The sequence below is a fragment of the Zootoca vivipara genome, chromosome 7 (genome assembly GCF_965207765.1).
Source record: "Zootoca vivipara chromosome 7, rZooViv2.hap1.1, whole genome shotgun sequence".
Lineage (NCBI taxonomy): Eukaryota > Metazoa > Chordata > Lepidosauria > Squamata > Lacertidae > Zootoca > Zootoca vivipara.
The window spans coordinates 20,674,950-20,695,607 of NC_142590.1; the positions used below are offsets into that span (position 1 = coordinate 20,674,950).

At 43.9% G+C, this 20,658-nt stretch overlaps 1 protein-coding gene across 4 annotated transcripts in view; it reads right to left on the reverse strand.

Moving 5' to 3' along the window:
• ARHGAP29 (Rho GTPase activating protein 29) overlaps positions 1-8,561 on the reverse strand; it is a 58,741-nt gene extending 50,180 nt beyond the window's left edge. For 2 of the 4 annotated variants that reach the window (XM_035121520.3, XM_035121517.3), the window contains exons 1-2: positions 8,326-8,561; positions 4,641-4,984 (exon numbers count right to left, since the gene is read on the reverse strand). In XM_035121520.3, coding sequence (XP_034977411.2) covers positions 4,641-4,902 — 262 coding nt within the window. In that variant the 5' untranslated portion in view covers positions 4,903-4,984; positions 8,326-8,561. Of the gene's footprint in view, positions 1-4,640; positions 4,985-6,481; positions 6,544-6,961; positions 7,070-8,325 lie in introns of those variants that run through there. The other 2 variants (XM_088673149.1, XM_088673150.1) reach the window with 2 other exon arrangements.
• Positions 8,562-20,658: the final 12,097 nt, after the last annotated feature.

Below are 20,658 nucleotides of genomic sequence, written 5' to 3' on the forward strand. Positions count from 1 at the left end.
CTTTGGCTTGGAGTTTCCCTTTGTCAAGGACGCATGTGTGGGATGCCCTATAAATGTCAGCTTAAAGACACAGACAGGAGGAAATAAAGCTTCAAGCACTGTAAGAGAGCTAAAGGAATTGAATAAATATTTAGAAGTCTTCACTTACTAGTTATCAAAAGGTCTGAAGGACAGAACTCATGGGACACATAATGGAGCAATTTTCACTTAGTCATTGAAACTTGTGGTTGCCTCTTGCAATTCAGTCACATGCAGAAAGGACTATATCTACTCCTAGCAGCATTTAATAAATTTAATAAAGCACACAATGGTAGCTGTACAGAGCCAGTCACACACACAGAAATCACATGGAACAAAACCAAGCAGTCCAATGGTCAGATGAATTTTAATCTTGGAGTGGTACCCTGTCCTTACTCAATAATAATCACCCAATGTATCAGAGGAGCCACAGAATTAATTTCATACCCAGCACTGATTAGATTAGATTTCTGCATTGCAGGGGGTTGGACTAAATGACCTTCAGGGTCCTTTCCAACTCTACAATTCTATGATTCAGAGCTGGATTGCACAACGCTCTATTTTTCAAATTGGAATTCTAAGTAGCTGCCATTCAGAGTCTGTGTCCTACTCAGCACAATCAAACCCTTAAGAGAGCTTTCAAGATATTATAATAGCTGAAGCACCTATAATGATATGCAGCCAAACCATACCATGTAAAAGTCCTGATGATACTGGTGGGTATCTGGTTTACTGATAACCTAGAAGTCTGTGACCATTACATAAAATATGATTTGATGGATTACAGAGCTGCATTTTTACCTCATTGTTTCAGAATTATTGGTTTTGAGAAAAGTGTTAATTTGCTGATTTATTTGTAATTACATTCTCTCGGAGAGGCAATACTATGCTTGGTACTTCTGTGGAGGAAATTCACAGGCATACACTACATCCTAGGAAACAACTCTTTAAAAGCACATACTGTAGTTTAAAAGCACATAGTGAGAAGGGATGGGAGGAGGAATCCTCCAATAATGATCATATAGACCTACAGATCAGAACATAGGCTCTTTCTTTCCCCTTGCTTTAATTCTTCACTGTGGCCCAATTATGCCAACCCCAACCCAAAAACCTGAGGTCAGGTTCCACACAGCTTCAAAGATTCTGATAACCTGGGGTTTCCACTCATCCTTAGAAGCTGCCTTATACTGATTCAGGCTATTGATCCACTTAGTTCAGATATGTTTATACTGACTGCCAGCAGATCTCCATAGTTTCAGACTAGGGACATTCCAACCTATACCTAGTGATGCAGGAGATTGAACCTAGGTCCTTCTGCATGCAAAGCAGATGCTCTGTCACTGAGCCACGGTTGTTTCAGGTCACCTCACCAATGCCATGGCTACAGAGTCACTGGAGAATAGGAGTACTTTGTTAAATGGAAATGGCCTGGTTCACACATAACACAAACCAAGGTTTGATGAACAAACCACAAGTTTATCCAATAAGTTTTCCAGCAAATGAAAAAACTACCCATGGCTTGTTTCTCTTAAATTTAAATTATTTCCAAGCAGCTCTTACCACATGCGTTTGTAGCCTTGGTGAGTGTCTGGGTGTCAGGTGGCCAAACAAACCATGATTATTAAGGAATAATGCTGCCAAAATGACCATGATAGAAACAGCATATTGATCAGCATATAAATTAATTGAATCTACTTGCATACCCCATGCTCTGAAGTATTAGATGATGCTAAAATTTTAGGGACTTTCAATGTAATTAAGAGTTTTAACCTGATCCATACTAAAATGCTAACAACATATAAGATTTAGCTGAAAATGTCACTAGATTAAAAGCTTAATTACAAACCATTAAATCTTTAAAAGTTAATGGTTAAGAGCACAATAACTCCCTGTTCTTCCACTACTACTCAATTATTTCCTTTATCAAACGGCTATGCAGTGCCTCAGTCTATTCAAGAGCCCTCACATTTAGCAGCAGTTACATGAATTGACCAGAATATTAGCCATGGATCTGGGCAAAGCCATGCTTAGCTATAAAGTTCATAAGGTAGTTTTAATCAAGTTGAGTAACTACTGTATATCCTGCTCCAAATTTTCCTGACCCAACTACAACTTGTTATGAGCTTCCTGGCAGAAGGGTGGGATACAAATGTAATTAAAACTAATTTAGGAGTATTTTATTCCAAGTTTCAGGGAATACTGTCATTTATGAATCCACATTCATAAATTGGCATTTTCATTCATAAATTGGCATTTCCTTGTTTGTATTATTAAGCCCACCTATTAATTCCAACTTCAACTGCTTTTGAGCTATTTGGGCATTAATCAGTATGGCGGAAAAAGCAATGAGTGGGGTTTCAAACAATTTTATGCCTCTACAATGTAGATCACCAAGCCAAATAACATTGTTCAAAATCATACCTTATGGAGTATGTGTTAAATATGACCACCACACGTGCTCAATTTTACATCACAAACAGCAAGGCTGTGAAGTCTATGGCAACACACACCAACCTCCAAAGTATTCTTCACTTTCACTATCCACAACATGATCCACATGATCCACAACACGCCCATATGAAAGCAACTGTGAGTCGGAATCCCATTCTGCCTCTCTATAGCCTGTGTGAACATATACAAGCAAGGATGGCAATTAAGCAGTAGTAGTGACAACTTGTACTTACTGAAAGAGTGGAACTCCTACCAAATCCTCAAACGTCATCAAAATCAAAAGCCATACAGCTAAAAGGTTTGGGAGACTAGGAAAATTTGGTTCATGTTCACTAAGTAATGCCTAGCTATTTGTACTGATCTGCCAGAGCCAAACTCAAGAGGCTGCATTCTTTCTTTGAGGCCAAACATCAACATTATGAGTTCAGAGGCAATGGCCAGCAGAATTTATCACTACTTCCACATCACCTTCTTCTGTCTATAGAAGTTATGCAAAGGTCTAGGGCAAAAAGATGAAGTAAGCAAGACATTCAACAACCCTCACTTTGAATTCTTGCAGTCCCCCATTTCAGAATCTCCAATCCAAATAATTTCGCACCTCATTCTACAACCGAATTCACACTATTACTGGGCCAAGCAGGAAATTCAATGTATTTTGGAATATTTATCTCTTGGAACTGCACAGGCATGTACAAGTAGGGTTCACAAACAAAGCTGCCCTTCACATACTGTAAATGAAGGCACAGAGACACAAACTTGCAGCTAAAAACCTACAAGCACAGGAACATGCATTTTCTCACTTAAATTTTCTAGGCTACAAATCTTCTGTGTTTACATTTTAGTACCATGACTCTTATGTCAAGACTAGGTTATGGGTATAAATGCTCCTTTAGGATACAACACAGAGAATTCCTTTTGACAGCACTATTTCCCCTAAAGCACAGAAGTCTCCTAAATGGAGATCTGTATGCTGATTAACAGAAGCTCAGACATCCTAAAAAAGTGGGGAAAGACTGTTAGGAAATAAGTCTTAATGTGCAGAAACAAGTTTCATACTCATAGTGTACTGTTTAGATCTCACTGATGCCTAACAATCTAGATCTTGCTCTCGACACAATGGGATAGTGTTGTTTGCTGATTCTGCAACAAAGCCCATGTATAGGTAAGATGATGGCATTGTGTTCCTTTAAAATGTAAAGCTTAGAAAAGTTCTGATTTTAAAAGTAGAAGGATATATATACTTAATTCAGTTAGATGAGGCAAAACTGCTATAATACATTGACAAGAACGTGGGACTTTTGAATTCAAACAAAAGAATAAGGACACACTTCTTGTTGATTTGTTGACAGCAGCATAAGAAGTAAGGAAAATGTATCATTGTTGCTCAAAAGCAATCTCACTGGGCATTTGGCAGATCATCTCATAAATTTATTCTGCTAAGGTACAGGTCTATGAAGCACAATGCTCGCTTTGAATCTACTACAATGGAAATGGCCCCAGGAAAGCTGACCAAAAGGAAACGTGGATCTGCGGATGAAAAGGTTTCCCTTTCCCTGGTCTAAATCATACTACTGTACATCACCAGTAAAGCAAGTATAATCAGCTTGTTTCTTACCCATTAACATCAGAATTCAAAGAAGAATTGAAGTATCTTTCTCTATCCACCAAAACAATGGGAAGATTGGCATAATTTAGCTCAAAGGTATGAAACAGAATTCTAAGAATTCAATGGGGCTTTGCAAGCCATCTAGTCCAAACCTCTACTGCTTAATCAGGAAATCCAAAGCTACAACACTGCCACCAGTCTTTTCGCCACTGTTTAACAAATGATGGTGCCACTACCCCCTCAAGAAAAAAAACAATATCTCAAAAGATGTCCGTGAGTCTAAACATTTTTCCATTTTTACCAGATGCCAATTTTAAAGGTTTTTTTTAAATGAAGCTTTAGTTTTGTTTATGACGTGGCCATTTACAAAACAACCTGCTCAACATTTCACAGCGGAAGTTAGCAAAGTAAAAACCACAACTTCCTGTATACCACAAAATATACTCAAGAAAAGACAGCCACTGTTCCTTCTAAGCATTTCTTTGCTCATATGCTAGCAAGTAAGAAATTAGCTACAAAAATAAATTTCAAACTATTGGGAGTTATTGAGAAGCAGCTGACACACCTTCTGAAAGAATGGCTTCTTTCAAATAAAGTAGAACATCTGCAAATTTCCTGACATCATTCACCAGTTGCATGATGTACTCTGGGTCCACAACAGTGCTGTCATAGCAGTCCGAGTTGGAGCTAATGCTGCTCAAAGAACTGCTCTTGGTGCTGCGCCCCATCCCCCAGGTTCCTGAATTAGAGATGGTGAAGAAATTGGAGGTAGACAGTTTGGTTAATCCTAAACCACGCTTGTTGCCACCACCGTTCTGTCGCAACATCCCAGCCACTGCAGAGCTTATGAAATTTCCAGAGTTAACATTCAGTGTTGCTTATGGTCCATCTGCCAAGCAAAATAGTGTCCTGAGGGAAGAAAAAAAGAAACAAATATGAGTCAGTTGAAAAGTGAACAGGAATACATCATCATAATGTTAAGTTGTTGAATACACTTTTTTCATATTAAAAACGTTATTCTATTAAGACAATCCCACATATACAACATACACAGCCCACATACAAACTCTTAAAATAACCGAAGTATATTAGCAGTAACAGTAGTATTTATTTGAAAATATATTCCATACTGCATTATCTTAAAATGTGCTACTCTTATCAAGCCATTTCCAGATTTGAAGCTGTATACCGAAGCACAAAGAAACTTGATTTCAGAACTTTTCAAAGATATGGGGAGCACAGTATCACTAGAATTAAAGGTGTGTGTGGATTTTATTTATTTATTTTTATAAAAATCCTGCATCTTTAGTACTAAAATACATATTTCAATGCATTTCACCACCAAAATAAGTTAGGTTACTTCCAGGGTCGTCTTAAGCCTATCCAGCGCCGTGATTCAGAGATCCCTCTGGTGCCCCATTCCCAGCTGGAAAGCTGGAGCCACGCGCTGCCCTGGGGACGCGCTGCGAGCTTCGTTTAAGCAACTGCGCCTCACGCACCTCCGAGGCACTGCTCCCGCCGCCATGCCGTGCTTCAGCTTTAGACACATGCCTGTTACACTGCAAATAATGATTGCATGTTTCATGGAAGCATGAGCACTGGCCAAAGTGGAAGTTTTAGCAGGTACACAATATGGATAACGTATTCTCATTAGGTAGGTAGCTGTGTTGGTCTGATGCAGTCAAGATATATATAAATAAATTTAAGAATTTTCTAGTAGCACCATTTTTTATTTCTATTTATATATTTTGTATTCTCATTACAATGTCAATATTAAAATGGTAATAATGTGAAGGAGTTATAGTAATAAAAAATTGTGTATTTCACTTAGAAAATTGTAATATTTAAATCTTTAAACCAAACCTCTGAGGACTTCATTTACACAAGTTTCAATTAATCAATTTCTATGTCACAATCAATTAAATCCAATATTTCCCCACAACACCTAAAGAGATACTGTTAAAAATTCAAGATGAAATACTTCTGCTTTTAAAAGCTACTTTTTATTTTTGAAATATAAAGTGATTTATAAATCTCAGTTGCTTTTTGAAGAGATGATTTGGTTTGTCAATAGCTGATTAAAACACATTTACTTGATCAAATTCTTTTGCTGTAATGTATGCCTCTCCCACAGCTTTACAAAGCAAGCAATACTTGAAACTGTGATTTGGCTGAAAAACACCTATCAGTTTGGATTCACAAATGTCTTTCATTAATTTACTGGAGAAATAATTAAACAAGAAATTAGGATTAAATCTGAATTCCAGACCTTTTACAGTCAATAGTTTTAAGCAGGACAGAGCCAGATAATTGACCACTTCCACTAAGCATTTCATATAAACATACCTGCAACTACTTAATCTTTGTTTTAAAGCAACATGCATGATACTACATGATAATACATACTGAGAAGCGGTCACGAAGTACGAAAACCAACCATGTCAACAATGTAACTGGTTCACTTAACCCTATGGAAAGATCATACTAGCAGAAGTTCCCTTTAAACTGTTATGCAAAAGCTTTGTGCAACCTTCCAAAGTTGCCATATGCAGAGTTGTTCTGCAATCTTACCCCTTCCACTTAACCATTTCCTTCTCTTAAAACATGACTAGTAGTGTGACAAGCAGAACTTGCTATACAGAGAGAACTCTTGTGGTTTTGTATTTTGGAGCCCTGACAAGCTGCATTAAGGATCATTCTCATCTTAAAGTGTTTAAAATGCTTCATCACAGGCTTGTTTCTGGAGCTCACTCTCACCCCAAACACTTAAAAAGATGACAACTATTTCGTTTTGAATATACACACTTGTTTTAGAATCTTATGGTGTCAACTGCACACTGCATATTAAATAACATTTCCATGAACAGCTAGGCTTTCAGGACTTACTTGCAACTATTACATCATGTATTATTTTGAGATATGGGTTTTCCATAAAACTTGCATCTAGATGTTTTAAGATTACATATACTCTTGAATTGCTCCTTTGTCAGAGAAGAGCACAGCTTCACTCTTGACAATATGTACAGTATTTAATTGCAACAAAAGAGGGAAAGCAATTACTGTACCTACATTCCCCCACCAACCTATAATGTCCCTAAATTAATATTGGGGTCAACCCTCTATGCATGTTCATGCATATATCAGGCCTGCAGGCTACAGTGGTCTGACTCCAAACCCAATGCATACGGCTGCCCAGTTCCCATAACCATGCCCAGAGTTAATAGTGGACAGATTGGGGGGCGGGGGGCGGGACGAGGACGGGAAGCAGCAGCAGAAGTTTCCCCCATCAAGGCTAGAACTAGCAAGGCAAGTTACAGCGAACAGAAAGGGGGAGAAAAACTAAACTGAGTAATTGTTGACAAGCATATTGTGAGTAGTTGGAAACATATAAACAACCCACCCCTTTTCAGTAAGCGAGGCGCCCGAGCGCCCCCGCCCCTTTCAAAGGAATATCTAGCATTCCTGGCCATGCGCGGGCGGGGGTGTGGGTGCGCGCGCGCGCCCGCAACCTCTCACCCCCCCCCTTGCGCACCGCTCCTCCCAGCTGCAAAAGGCAGTCCAGGGCCCCCTTTCTCCGGCCCATGCCTGAGCAGCCACAGCTGCCAAATCGCACGTCCACCTCCTCCTCCTCCCGCTGCTACTGTCCATGCCCAGGATTTAAATACAATCGAAAGGAGGAGACGCTCCGGCTACAAAACACACACGGGGGGGGAGTGAAAGAGAGAGGGGACGGGGCTGGCTGTAACTAAAATAGCAACTGAGCAAACTACGTGGTGTAAAATAGGGCGGAGGGGGGAAGGGCAGAGATTTGAGGGGTGAGGAACTGGCTAGTGTGGCTGGTGTGGAAACACGCACCCGAAACGAGGGCGGGGAGAGAAAAGGGAAATTGTCAAGGGCGAGGTGTGGTGTGGTGTCTGCGTATAACACAACCCCCAGAAAAGCGAACTCAGGACCTGACTGGAGAGTTTGGGAAGGAGGCGAAAAGAAGCGACGGCGGTGAAAAATCTCCTCTCCTTCCTCACCCCTCATAGAGTCTGCCTCTCTCTCTCTCTCTCTCTCTCTCTCTCTCTCTCTCTCTCTCCTGCCTCACTGCGCGCGGGGCAACCACTGCATGTGGGGACAGAGCGCCCCAGGAGAAAAATAAAACACACACACACCCAGGGGGAGGGAGGGAGAAGTGACAGACGTTGGCAGCCAACCCAATACCCGTCGCGCGCTCCCCCTCAGCCGAAACCGCCCGTCCTCCTTACCCGGCAAGCTGAGAGAGGTTGTCGGGCGCCGGGAGACGCGAAGGCAGCTCTCAGAGGCGTCGCCAGGTCGCTGCCGGTGGCTCCGAATCCCCGGGCGCGAGGAGGAGGAGGAAGAGGAGGAGCGGCGGCATCAGCAGCGGCCGCCGCATCCCCTCCGCCGCCTGCTGAACTCTTTCTGTCTCTTCTGCTCGCTCGCTCGCTCTCTCACTCACACACACGCTGCTTGCTGCTAAACTGGCCAACGCCGCCACCCGCACACCCAACAGTTCCCAAGGCCCCGCCCCGCCCCGTAGCTGGCATGTGCCCTACTCCCCCGCCCCGCTCTCCAAGCGGCGCCTCTCATTGGGCTGCTAAGCGCGCCCGGGGAGGCGTGGCTTATGCTAATCGGGCAGCAGGTACCGGCGAAGAAGGCGCGAGGGGGGCTTTTTCGGGAAGGGGGGGCTCGCTCGGCTCCACCCACGTGTGAGAGCGAACGCCCGGCTGGTGCTGTGTTCAAATCTCCCCTTGTTAGGAGGTGGAGGGAGGAAGAAAAGGGGGGGGGAGCCACCACACGCTCCATTGGCTCCATTTGACCAGAGAGGGACCCCATTTTCTGGCACATGCCTTGGATAAATCTCTGTCCCGTTTGAATTTTGGGGGCATTTTGGGTTGTAGGTCTTTTAAAAATACATGTCGATATCTATCCTGCAAGGGTTGATAAGCTTCAGACTTTCCTGCCTTTGCAGGACAGGACACACAAAATCAGCTGCCTGAGGTGGCTTGCTTCACTCTGCCTAATAGGAGGGCCTGACATACCAGTAAGTAGGAATGAAGCTGCCTGTTTGTACTGAGTCTCACCATTAGGACTGCCTAGTTCAGTATTGTCTATTGTAAACAGTGTTTCCATGCTCCCTGCACTCCTCAGTGTCCTGTTGTACCAGAAGTGGTTTAGTTATGGCCACATGACCCCACAAACACCAGCTCCCTCGGCCTGCAAGCGAGATGAGCGCCACAACCCCGTAGTTGCCTTTGAATGGACAACCATCCAGGAGTCCTTTACCTTACATTGAATGGCAGCAGCTCTCTGGGTGTTTCAGGCAGCAAATCCCACCCAGTCCTACTTGGAGATGCCATAAATTAAATAAATGTTTATTTCTGACTGACAGTTGAATAAAATTGAATTGACTTGACTTGACTTGAATGTGGGGCATTCTGCATGCAAGGCAGATGATCTGCCACTGAGCTATAGCCCTTCCCTGAAGTCTGATGGCTTCTGTTTTGCATTTGCAGGGGTGGTATGGGTTGGGGTAGGAAGATAATCCAGGAAATGATATGGGTGCTGCCAGAAATGTACTTCGACATAGTAGCTGAATCCTTCGTGAGTTGCTAGGCTTCATAGTAATGCTGGCACATGGGAAGCTAGCTAGCCTGCACATCTGTTCAAGCACAACAGTAAATATGGTACAATACTGTATGTGCATTTGAATGCATGTTATCTACAGAAACAAAGCAACACCACATTATATAGTGTTAAAAGTATGGCATGTCTATTCCTTATGACATGACACACTTTGGACAACCCATTGTGCCATATTTTGATTCATAGCTGACAGACCAACAGAGTATCTATAATGTTTCCCTAGGACTGGGTATTCTCCAGATGTTGTTGGAGTCAAACACCTCTCATCAGCCCCAGCTAGGGTTGCCATCCATCCCAAAAAAACCGTGAATGTCCTTTTTTGCAGAAAACTGTTTGGACCTGAAATAGGGTGCCTTTTTTCACGTATTTGAGCTCCTCCTCAAAACTGTGCAGGCAGAGTGTGGGTCACAGAGAGTGAGGGAGTTTGCAGTGCATGGGCCTGCTATAGTGGAGTCTCAGGTTTTCCGCAGGCAGGGGGGGGGGGCTGATAGGTCGGAGAGCAAAAGAGGCCTGGTCCGGTGCAGGAGAGAGAGCTTTTGCATAGGCAGAGGGGGTGGGGTTTGGTCGGACTTGGAGAGCAAGTCCCAGCTATATATGCTGTTATGTACTGAGCTGAATCCTAGAACAATAGGATTCAGAATCAGCGGGAGCTACCCAATCCAACTCCAGGTGGAAGTGAATCCGCAACCTGATTGGCCTGCTGGAGCAGCCAATCAGGCGGCTGGCAGAAGTGAATCTGCTACCTGATTGGCCTGTAGGAGCAGCCAATCAGGCTGCAGGCAAAAGTCAATCCACAATATAATTGGCCCACAGGTGTAGCCCTGAAGTAGCCAATCACGCAAGGCCCATTGTGTAAATAATGTATATAAGCAGATGGTTTTGGGAAAAGAGCCATTCGTCTTCTCTTCTCCTCCTTGATGACTATGAGCTGAATAAAGAGCATGAAATTCACTCTTGACTCCGAGTATATTTCACTGGCGACGAAGGTGGGATCCTGCTGAGCTGACCGCCACCACGCACTGCACCGCAGCACCGCCACCTGCTGCACCGCTGCATCGCACCGTGCATCCAGGCTTCAGCTCCAGGACCCAAGGAACCCAGAATGGCAACCGACAGCAGCTTCTCGCCATTCAAACCAGCATCAGGAGACTGGGAAGGGTACGCCGCCCGTTTCAACTTCCTCCTGCAAGCGAAAGAAGTCACCAACGACGCCATGAAGAGGGCGACATTCTTCAGCGTCTGTGGAGAGGAGACGTTTGAAATCGCCCGGGCTCTCCTTGCACCTAGAGATGTCGCTACCGTCTCTTACAAAACAATAATGGAACGGCTGAAGGAGCACTTCTCACCACAGCCCTCGGTGGTAGCTTGCCGAAATGCCTTCTACGCAAAACGGCAAGCCCCGGGGGAAACCATAACTGGGTTTGTGACCTCCCTCCGCCAAGCCGCCCGGTTATGCAACTTCTCAGAATTGGAGAACATGCTTCGTGACCGCCTCGTCGGTGGCCTGAGGGACGAGATGTTGCAACGACGCCTCTACGCCAAAAAAGACCTCACGTTCCAGATTGCTCTGGAGGAAGCCCTGGCAACCGAAGCCGCCGAGAGGTCAACGCAAGAGGCACGACCGGCCCCGCCATCCCAACCGAGGGTCTACCACGAAGACCTCACCGACGAATCCGAATCTGACAGGGAGGAAGTACACCGAGTACAGCGGCGCACTCAAGCAGCACACACACCACAGCAGCCTCGACGAGAAGGAGGGAACTGTGCAAGCTGCGGGGAGAACCACGAGAGGAGGACCTGTCGTTTCCGTAACGCAGAGTGCAGGCAGTGCAGAAAATTGGGACACATCGCCCGGGTGTGTCAGGCTCGACTCACCCGTCGACAAGCATCAGATGACCGACCCAGGAGCCCCAGGTCACACGGCACCATGCACCAAGGCAACTCGACGGAGATCACGGACTACCAGGTATTCCAGTTGCCCCATCCCAGCACAGAGAAAATTTATATAGAGGTACAGATAGAGGGAGCCCCATGCCGCATGGAGCTGGACACGGGTTCAACTCTATCCATAATCTCGGCCCGAACATTAAGGGAACTGTGCCCTAATGGGGGTCCCAAACTAAGGCCGGCCCCATTCACCCTCCGGGACTTCCAGAAACGTAAGGTCCCTACTATGGGGGTGGGGACCTTCAGGGTGCAATATCGAGGGCGAAAGCAACAATTGGACTTGCTGGTAGTTAAGGGCCCCTACGTTAGCTTACTGGGACTGGCATGGTTTGGACCTCTGGGGCTAGCCGTTACCGGGGTGAACCGCACTAGCTTACAAGTGGACGTGGACGCCATATGCAAAGAGTTTCCAGGGGTTTTCGATGGGGCATTGGGACGATATACAGGACCCCCCATTGCCCTACAGCTAGACCCTGCTGTACGACCCATCAGGCACAAGGCCCGCCGGGTCCCGTTTGCCCTGAAACCCCGCATAGACGAGGAATTGGACCGGCTCGTGGAGCAAGGAGTGCTGGAGCCGGTGCCCAACGCCCCCTGGGAAACTCCAATTGTCACACCCGTCAAGCCTAACGGTTCGGTCCGCATCTGTGCAGACTACAAATGCACCATAAACAAGGCTCTCACGGCCCATGCATACCCAGTGCCAGTGGTCAGCCATGTCCTCGCCACCCTGGCTGGGTCAAAAATCTTTGGCAAACTGGACTTGGCCCAAGCGTATCAACAGTTGCCTGTGGACGAAGCCACAGCAGAGGCTCAGACGATTGTGACGCACAGAGGGGCATTCAGAGTAAAGCGGCTGCAATTTGGCGTTAGCGTGGCACCAGGCATATTCCAGAATCTAATGGACTCTCTCCTTAAAGGGATTCCTGGTGTCACCCCCTTCTTCGATGATGTACTGATCGCCGGGCCCACACCAGAGGAATTTGAGGACCGCCTCCGCTCCGTCCTGCACCGTTTCCAGACGGCGGGCCTCAAGGTGAAGCGGGAAAAGTGTTTACTGGGAGTGCCGCAGGTGGACTTTCTGGGATTTAAGGTGGACGCAGAAGGGGTCCATCCAACCGGTGACAAGGTACGGGCCATATGCAATGTGCAATATTTCTCTTACAGTTGTAAATCATAGTGCTTTTGTTCTTTTTTATTGAATAAACCACTGTAAACCCCATGTGCCATTGTAATGAAGTCATTTCTGCACTAGGTAAAGTAATTTTTAGGGGCCCCTGACCAGTCCCCTATTTTGCCTGACCAAAGGTAGCAACTGGCAGCTAGCTAAAATCAGGGAAAGCAGAAGTTGGGGTCCAATAACATGGATGGCTTAGGGCATGGTTGGCTAACCCTGCTGCATAGCTGCCAAGTTATCCATTTTTTAAAGGGATTTTCCCTTATGCTGAATAGGCTTCCTCGCGAGAAAAGGGAAAACTTGGCAGCTATGCTGCTGTGGGTGCACCAATGATTGTGGTACATAGCACCTAATTTTAAAGCATGCAAGGTTGCTTTGGTAGATCTTCTTTGGCCTTTGCTCCCTCCACTTAAAGCTGAACCATGACCAACCCATACCTTTTAAGATCCTGGTCTTCTCTCAAGAATCTGCAATTCTTCACTCTGAGCATACCTAGAGACATGAGGGGAATCTTTCAACCCTTCAGCTTTGCTGCATCAGACAGCAATTTGGTTTAACTTCTCAGCAGAATTTAAAACTAACTTGCAGACAAAGACACAAGCTGCTATTTGCTCAAACCTTTTTCCTATTGCTTTCAGTCTGCTTCTAACGTATTTCTCACTCGTTCATTTTCTTTTCATGCTGTGGCTAAGCAATATGCTCCACTAGGTGAGCTTTAATTAAAGGCACTCGTTTTCCTGCTCAAGAGTTCAGCTGCAGCTGGGCCCTCTTGTCAGCCAGATGATTGCTTGAATCCAGCCATATCTTAAGCACACAGTAGTTCATCTGTAAGCCCAGTTTATCTGAGATGCCCATGAAATACTAGCCCCATACAGCAATCCGAAATGCAGAAGTCAGTGACAGAGGGCAAAGGCATGCAGGGGGAAAGTGTGAGTTGAATGGAATGGGTCTTTGGTAAAAGGTCAAAGGTTGGAAAAAGCTGACCACCTAAGCAGTGAATAGTGGGCCTGTTTAACAACAATAAAAGAGAGTGTTTGTACTTTGGGGGCTATTACATCAGCATTTGTTGGCTATGCTTGTCATGCATCACTGGAGGTTGGATGGGTGAGGATTGCTCCACAGTTATTCTTGCTTGAAACAAACCTTCTTGAAAACTTGCTTCTGTTTAGCCAAGAGCTACTGGAAACACATGCTCTCATAAGCTTTACAAGAGTCAGAAAGGCATGTGAGGGCTGAACAGTAGGTTCTTTCCAGCTGAAAAAGTAAAGGCATTCCAAGACACTGCAGGATCTATCAAATGCCATAATGTGGTATCATTATACATACAGAGTGCTTTAAAATACCGTACCTTAAAAAAACAGGAAATGCATTAAAGAGCTGAGCATCGGGGTTAAGGTACTCTAAAGTCTAAAAAATTTGTCGACCTATGAAATATTATCATATATTACTATTAATTATTATACATGATGCTTTAAAATACCTTAAAATACCAGTAAGCATTTCTGCTATTGGAGCCATAGTGAGCGTGAGATTGCGGGTGGGTTTGTATTTCGTCAGCAACTCCCCGTGCATCTTCTGGAATTCTGAAATTTTAAACTTTCAGACATATTATGCTTTGAGCAGACTCACTGAAATCCATGGGAACTGGGTTAGCCACAACTACCTGAATTCCTACTGATTTCAATGGTTTTACTCTAAACATGACTAAGTCTGGGTCCAGCCAATTAAGTGGAAGTAACCTCCAATGGATTTTAGTGGGAAACACTTTCAAGCAAGTCGCTTTGGTTTGCAATCCTAAGCACATATACACACCTTGGGAATAAGCAGCACTAAAACCAGTGGGGCTGACTGCCAATAAGGCAATAAGATACTTGTGTTTGCTACCCTTGAGTATATGCCGTCCATTCTAAGCCCCTCCCCTTCTGAAATGATCTGCTTTACTCATAATTTCAAGAAATATGTATAGTCCTTGGGTAAAGTAGAACATTGCAAAATCAAGGCATTGAACTATTACTCATTTTACCCATAAGGCCAAGGACATCCCTAGACTTTGTCCTCCTTAACAAATAACAGTGGAGTACTGTTGCAAAGAGGGCATGCAGCTTTCAGGGAAAAATGCAGTCTTTTGCAGCCTTCAGAATCAAGGCAAAGCACAAGTTTCAAAATGTGCCATTATGCCGTAAGGCTATGCTCATTGGTCTTGAAACCTAGCACCACACTCCTGTATGGGCCTTGCACATTTATTAGTAGTTAATGAACAAAACTAATGCAGATTAGAATATGGATTATTTCTCTATCTGACTAATCATACTCGTTAAAACCAATGGACTTAAATTAGTTCAGTAATTATCATTGGTTTCAATGGGTCTTCTTTGAGTTTGACAGTCATATGGTTACTGTCTTATTAGCAGGGAAAAAACTCCCCCCAAAACCCTGTATTTCAGAACCCATAGTAATCAATGCGTATAAGCTGATTTTAACCATAGTTGACCCTAGAATAAGGTCTAGGGTCAACCGGCTGACATTTAGTAGTTAATCCATCATTTTTCTTTCCTCTGTACCTCTTTGCTAAATTAAAGGAATTTGGGGGGGGTAATGCATTAAAAATATGATTGCCTTGTTGTTAACAGCTGCATGCACAGAAATAGCGAATCATTTGAAAGTCCCAGTCTTGCCCTGTTGAAATAGTTGGATGAATAAAATTGGGACTGTCAGAACGACTGACTCAACATTGAAGGGTTGTGGGAGGCATATCAAAAGGCAGTAACTTCGCTTTGACTTTGTTTCTTTTCATTATGTGAACAAACGCCTGCCCCTTTCCCAATAGCTAGGCTGGCTTCCCAGGGATGCCGGTACCTGCAATCGTGTTACATTTGAGTTTTAGTATGTGACACTGTGTTTGTATTGAGAATGCTCTTTGTGCACCACTTTGTTGTGCGTTATTTCTTAAACCAAACGTTGGTTGGTATTTGGATTCTCAAAAAAATGGCAATAAAACATTAAATTAAAAATAAAAGCTTTTGTAAATATATAAATCCATTACAGAGTTGCAAACTATCAATTCTGCCAATAGGAAATCTAGGGGAAGAACAAATAAAGGCACCAAATGCAGAAAGATTCAAAAGAAATTGGTTCCTTTGATTGATTGGTGCTATAAATGCCAAAATAAAGTGAGAGTAAACAAATGTAAAATAATTCCATGTGTGGTCCATGGTCAGTGGTAGAGCATATGGTTTGCACCATAGCTGCCAAGTTATCCCTTTTTTACAGGGATTTTCCCTTATGCTGAATAGGCTTCCTCGCGAGAAAAGGGAAAACTTGGCAGCTATGGTTTGCACTGCAGAAGGTCCCAGGTTCAATCTCTGCCATCTCCAGGCAGAGATAGAATAGTCTCCTGCCTGAAACCCTGGAGAGCATCTGCCAGTTGATATAGACAACGATGAGGTAGATGGTCTGATTCAGAGTTTCCCAGACTTGGGTCTCTAGCTGTTTTCGAGCTACAATTCCCATCATTCCTGACCACTGGTCCTGCTAGCTAAGGATTGGTTGGAATTGTTGTCCAACAACAGCTTGAGACCCAAGTTTGGGAAATCCTGGTCTGACTCAATATAAGGCAGCTTCCTATGTTGCTATGTACTGTTTTGGGGACCTCTGATTTCCTATCCTTGTGAAACTGAGCTTGCACAACTAATGGCTTCAGCAGCAATTGCAGTATCTGATCTCCAGATTCCTCCATGTTCCAGGATGTTTTGTCCCTGTTGCAAAGTTTACTTTTTAAGATCAATGTTTCAGAGAGGTAAGGGAATGGCATGAAATGAGAGCTATGCCCTTACCAACCACATTTTGGTTAGTATAATTGCCCCAGATGAATCCACTGCTCATCTGTCCACCACATGAATGACAGAAAAACATTCCTCATCGCCCTTTCATCATACAATACAGTACTATGAATTTCTGCCAGTTTTTCAGACATGTGCTAACAGCCCTACTGGATTTCATAAATATTCCATTTAGACCTAACTTTTTGACCACAAATGTATCTGGATACATGAGGAGCTTTATGCAAAGATTTCAGTTGGGACACTTAAGTAAACAAGAGGCTAAGAAGGGAAGCAGAAATGTCGCTAAAAGCTGCACATGGTATTTATGAAATTTCAAGGTGGAGCTAAAAGGAATTCACCAAATCACTACAGAAATGCCATAAGGTCCTCAGCTTCCTGATTTTCTGCCTTCTGTAGATATGAAACTGCTGCTACTTTATTTGTCCTCTGCCCTTGTAAGTCCATTATAACAGCAGGTGGGTTGGGAACTACTACTGGATCACAGAATGACCTACCGGTAAGGTGGGTGACGGCAGCAGCACGACAGCCATACAAATACATAGCAAGAAAACAGGAAGTGGGTCCCCAGATGCATATCTGAGCTAAAGACGGGTCCTGAGTCTGCAAAGCTTAACAACAATACAACTCATGATATGACATCATCACTCTGTGCCTGCCCTTCCAGCCAATGATATGAGGTGGAAGGGTGGGAGCTGTACAGTGCAGGTATGTTGTAATAGAGGTTTCAAGGAAGAGATAGAAAAGAGTGCAGCAGCAGCAGCTATGAATATATCATAACGTTCATGCAATAGGATGGATCTTTAGAACTTTCTAATAGTTATTCATCCCTCTATTTAAATTTATCTAGTCCTTTTTCATATTCAGCTACCCTGTAGCCCAATCTACTGGTTCTGGTAATAACGGTTCAACCATGAACTGTGTAAAATAAGTCAGTGTTCTCTGTGAAGGCATGCAGCCTGCCCCATGAGAAGGGAAAGAGTAAACCAACCCTTCTGCCTTCTTAACCACTGCCACTATGTAGAATTGTAGATGCATATACATATTGTTTTCTGCCTGCTTCCACTAAACAACTCTTTAGCCTTCTGGGCTTTAACTGCCGCAACCCACTCCCAATACTTGGCAGAGTGGTATGGCCCTTAGGGAACAATTCAGTAAAATTGTTTTAGAAAATTTTCCAGATTTCAGTTCACGTTTCCCAAACCCAAAATAATTGTATATGTTTTTAATACATTTCTATATATTTTTCCTTTTCTAAAAGTGAAAGAGTTCTAAGGAATGTAGCATTTAGCAAAGAGTGCCTTTAAACGAACCTTCAGTTCATCTGGAATTTCACTTGATTAGAGGAAAGTACTTTTTCACGCCCATAATTCATTGATGAAATTTGCTGCCAAAATAGGGTGGCAAAAACCACTTGGTTAGGTAGCTTTAACACGTAATAGTCTCAGGCACTAGTTATACAGAATCTCCAGATTCAGAGGCAGTGCTGATAATCACAGGTAGGGTTGCCAGACTCTAAATAGAGGACAGGACTTCTGTGCCTTTAATTGCCCTGCTCTCTTTTGAGTCTGGAAACCTTAAAGAGAAACCCGCAGACCCTTTGCTTGGAAATTAAACAAAGGGTCTGCTGGTTTCTCTTTAAGGTTTCCAGACTCAAAAGAGAGCAGGGCAATTAAAGGCACAGAAGTCCTGTCCTCTATTGAGTCTGGCAACCCTAATCACAGGTGGAGAGAGTGCTGTTGTTACACTCATGTCCTGCTTGTGGCTTCCACAAAACCTTCTACTTGGCTATTGTGGAGGCAGAAAGCTGGACTAGATAGCCCTGCGGTCTGATCCAACAGGCCTCCTCTTACATTCTTAATATTTATTTCTGGATAATGAAATTGCATCCAGTTGAATTTGCCCCCATTCACATGTGTTTGCAACACATCCAGCCAGCTTGTTCCAAATAGATTTTTTAAAAGATGAGAGGTCCATAAATCTCTGTGGAGGAATGGATCTGAACAGACATCGTGCTCTGTTGTGTGTGCTTAGGTTTTCATATGTTTTTGCATTCCACAAAAGCAGATAAGGGATTCCAAGTCCATCTAAGCAATGGGGCTCTGTTAGTAGAAAATGTTAACGATGCATCTTAGCATAGGGCATTGAACGGGAGCTTCATCTGCTCTTGCGGCATTAGTGCAAGCAAAATTCTAACCAGACAGAAACGGCTTCACTACTGACATGGGCAGGAGAAAGTTCACTACTGACATGGGCAGGAGAAGGTTCCTGCGCAGCTGTTATTGATTTCAATGGGGCATGTGCAGTGAATTATACCGCTTTTTAAAGGTTGTTCTTTTATTTTTCCAAGTAATTATTACTGAAGCAACCATCCTGTCCCATTTAAACAAAAACAAACTACAGAAAGCAAGCCACAACACTGCCCCTCTATTTTGCACATTAAAAACAAAACAAAATTGTTTGGAGGCTGTGTACTTTCCCTGCACCTGCACTATGCTGGAGTGAACATCAATCTACAAACATGGGACAAGCCGAAAGGCAAATCCTCCCCTCTCTGCTCACTCTGTTGCCCCCCCCCCCACCTTTTACACAAAAGGAAAAAAACTGGTTCTCAGGAGAAGGGTGGGGGAGGTCAGGACAAAACATGCAGTAAGAAGTCTTGTTTTTTATGCCAATCTCAACTATTTTGTTTGGCGTTCAGCTGCACATTCTTTGCCAGCGCTCAATATTATGCTGCAACAGGCACAAATAGAACAGTAACTAAGGAGCAGACTAGCATGTTAATATTTCAGACATCAGGCAAAAAAGAAAAAAGAAAAAGCCCACCTTTGATCAAATGTGGCAAGTTTCTGTGATGTACTCAAGAGTATGTCCATGCACTTGTGGGTATCCTATATAGCACTTTTGTCATGCAGAAAGTTAGTTACCTAAGTTTCAGAAGGGACATTATTTCCTCGGGGGGGGGGGGACCTGATATGCATCCAAGCATTGCTGTGCCGGCAGAAGAGTTTTTAGGTCCAGTCACACATAAGCAAGGTTTATGTACCAATAGTTTTTGTTTTTTAATATCTAATGTTTCAGTAGAGATCCGGTCTACAAGCCAGTGCTGTGTAGTGGTTAGAGTGTTGGACCTGGGAGACTAGGGTTCAAATCCCCACTCGGCCATGAAGCTCACTGGGTGACCTTGGGTCAAGCCACTGCCTCTCAGCCTAACCTAACACAGTGTTTTTGTGGAGATGAAATGAAGAGGGAGAGAACAATGCACACCATATTGAGTTCCTTGGAGAAAATGGTGAGATATCAGTGTAAGTAATATAATAACAATAAGAATAGAATTCTACACACAGAAAGACCATTTAACTCTCATTACCTTCAATGACATTTAGGGAGCCTGAGTACAGGACTGCAGCCATGATTAAAATATCACACAGGCCTCTTGCAGGGACTTAGGGCAGGGTTGGGGAACCAGCGTCCCTCCAGATGTTGCTGTACTAGTTTGTTTACCCCTGACTATTGGCCCTATGTGCTGAGGCTTATGGGAACTGGAGTCCAGCATTTCATAGAGTTGGAAGGGACCGCAAGGGTCATCTGGTCCAACCCCCTGCAATGCACGAATCTTTTGCCCAATGTGGGGCTTGAACCCATGACCCTGAGATTAAGCACCTCATGCTCTACCGGCTGAGCTACCCCGGGTCCATAGGGGGTCCAAAAACTGGAGACTCATGACAGCTGCTGTCGTAGATTCAAAGAGCTTGGACATCACTTTGAACCAAATGGTTGTACCTTTGAGGAAACTGGTGACATACAGAGATTCTAAAATGATGTCTTCTCATGGGTGTAGACAGGGGGGGGCAGGAGGGGGCAGCTGCCCCCCCCTAGAAGCAAAAAATTATTGTATTTTACAGACCATAACCAATACTTTGCCCCTCCAAAAACTGAAGTGGAAAGGGCTTTGCTTTAGCAAGAGCAGC